Genomic DNA, 2,665 nt, shown 5'->3' on the forward strand with positions numbered 1-2,665 from the left:
ATATAAGAATAGAAATCTAATAAAGTGAAAGAAGGGTAGATTTTCTTTGTTTCATTTCTTTTCTATTCTTTTTCACCTTTTTTGGTTTGTCCGTTTTTACTAGCTCCAAGTACGTGTAGGTTCTACGCTTTTTTACTTGGCTCTGAATATGTTCTGATTTTTTCCGTGGCTATTTGCTAGAGTATATTCCAATTTTTATCATGCTAGAGTACGTATTGGATCCCGTTGCAACTCACGGGCACGTTCGCTAGTACATACAAAAATACAAAGACGCGCGACGGGTCAAAGTGACATATACTCCTTTTTTTTCCTACGTATACGTCAAAGGGTCAGCAGGCCACCCTGACCATCCTCTGGTTCCTTTGCCAGTTGGAGACTGAAGCATGCCACCTGGCCTTCCTAAACCCAGCTCCACGGAGGCACGGATCCTATAAATTGAACCCTCGCGGCTCGGTGGTGCTCCCACCGCAAACCATTTCAAACACTTCCTTTTCTTGCGCCGGTTACATCACTTCTTGACGGAAGACCAGGACGTACGGTACCCCCTGACCGTCCGTTCCAAACGCAAACAGCAGCGCCATGTCGTCCAACTCGTCGTCGTCGTCTGAGTGGACGAAGCCGCAGCACAAGCTGTTCGAGCGCGCCCTGGCGGTGTACGACGCGGACACCCCGGACCGGTGGCACAACGTGGCGCGCTACATGGGCGGCGGCACGTCCGTGGAGGAGGTGCGCCGCCACTACCAGCAGCTCGTCGTGGACGTCGCGCGGATCGAGTCCGGCGGAGTGCCGTTCCACTGGTACGCCGCCGCCCCGCCGCCATCGACGCTGCATCGAGGTGAAAACTTAAACACTGCCTGTCGTCCTCCCGTTAATTTCTCGCCCTTGATTATTCGGCTATTAATTACTCTTAGTTTTGGAGCATGCAACATGGCATAATAAAATTAATCATTCATGACGTCAAGTTGATGGACGCAGAGCAGTAGCAGCTGCTGTGCCACTACCCACATGAGATCTGATCCTTGGACAGGACAGATAGTTCGTGTGTGCATGCTTGAAACGGCGAAGTACCAAGAGATTAGTCATAGTTAAATCGCGTTATGCCTGCTTAAAAGACTGCATTGTGTCATGATGCATGCCACTGGCGTTGCTGCGATAATGTTTAATACTGTTTAGATAACCGTCCATGCTGTTAATTCCGATGCATGGTAGATTGGTACGACATGTCAAGTTGGCAACTTTGGTTTTGGCTGCTAATTGACTAGCTAGCTGCTCCCTCCGGGCAGCTTTCTTAGCGCGTGTTTAGTTGGCTGAATTTTGGAATTTGGGTTACGGTAGCACTTTCGTTTTTATTTGGCAATTAGTGTTCAATCATGGACTAATTAGGCTCAAAACGTTCATCTCGCAATTTCTAACCAAACTGTGCAATTAGTTTTTTTTTCGTCTACATTTAATACTTCATGCACGTATCGCAAGATTCGATGTGATGGATACTATAACACTTTTTGGGAAAAAAATTTGGAACTAAACACGGGCTTAGGCGTATCCTCATTTTTCATCTAGGCAGCTATTTTGGGCGTGAGTAGCAGGAACGAGGCGGAATGCTTTGGAATTCATGCTTAAGTAAATACTGCTGCCGTTGGGCTTGCATGCTGGGTAAGTAGATACTCCTACATGATAATTACGCGTAAGTAGATCTGCCTCGACAGACACATTTATTCGTGGTTTATTTAGTATAGTACTTCACAGAATATACAATGTTATCACCATTCATCATGCTCGTACTAGATTCAGTCGCGTTCAGTACTAGATTCGGTACGTTGTTCAATAAAGAGACGACGCAAAATATGCATAAAGTTCCCTCGAAAAAATATGAATATAATTAATGTATTCATGAAAAATAAAAAGCTATGCATTTATGAAGGTCTGCTTTTTATGTACTGATGAAGACATAATGAGATTATGTATATATGCAAGGTTCAATAATCGAAATAATTCTCATGCGCCCTATAACTTGGTTGTAGGTTGAAATATCTGAATGAAGCGTCAACGAAGGAAAGAGTTCTCTGGTGGATTTATAATATAATTAAAATCTCTACTGTGGAGATCCCCCCCCCCCCCCAGTCTTTTGCGTCAAAAAAAAATGAAGGAAAGAGTTAAACAGTGGCTAGCTGTGCTCTCTGCTCTTTGAAGAAGATCTATAAATCATGCACGTGTATGCTGAATGGAAAATGACAGAGTTATACCAAGAATCCAAGCTAGATTAATATTGCAGCCTGCTGGTCTTTGATCTTGTGTACCAAGTAGTTAGCTTTCAATATGATCTATATGGAGTGATACGAATGCTTCATATATTTAAGTGCTGATCATGTAATTCTATCGAAATACTGTGGATCAACTAAGGAATTCTTTCCATGAATCTCAGCATTTGCACACTCCAGAAATGCCATATATACGCAGTTTCGAACATTCCCATTCTGGTACTGTTTCGAATATATAGTGACTCTGGCAGTCTGGCGTAGCGCGCCAACGATGTGGGGCCCAAAGTGCCATTGCCATCACACAACCTCGCCTATTGCAGCAACCGGACGAAAGAATCGTGTACGTTTTTATTCTAGAAAGGAACCTAAACTAGAACAGACTATCGCACAACTAAAAAAAACTATGT

General features: G+C 43.8%; 1 protein-coding gene across 1 annotated transcript; it reads left to right on the forward strand.

The window, feature by feature from the left end:
* Positions 1 to 484: 484 nt before the first annotated feature.
* LOC136458548 (protein RADIALIS-like 3) lies at positions 485 to 2,432 on the forward strand. The gene is made up of 2 exons (XM_066458495.1): positions 485 to 835; positions 2,022 to 2,432. The coding sequence occupies exons 1-2, from the start codon at positions 580 to 582 to the stop codon at positions 2,024 to 2,026; spliced, it is 261 nt and encodes an 86-aa protein (XP_066314592.1). The 5' UTR covers positions 485 to 579; the 3' UTR covers positions 2,027 to 2,432.
* The last annotated feature ends 233 nt before the right edge of the window (positions 2,433 to 2,665 follow it).

The sequence above is a fragment of the Miscanthus floridulus genome, chromosome 6, assembly GCF_019320115.1.
Source record: "Miscanthus floridulus cultivar M001 chromosome 6, ASM1932011v1, whole genome shotgun sequence".
Classification (NCBI taxonomy): Eukaryota; Viridiplantae; Streptophyta; class Magnoliopsida; order Poales; family Poaceae; genus Miscanthus; species Miscanthus floridulus.

What these genes read in the sequence shown, in the direction of transcription:
- LOC136458548 (XM_066458495.1), top strand. Translation starts at nt 580, where the DNA reads ATGTCGTCCAACTCGTCGTCGTCGTCTGAGTGGACGAAGCCGCAGCAC.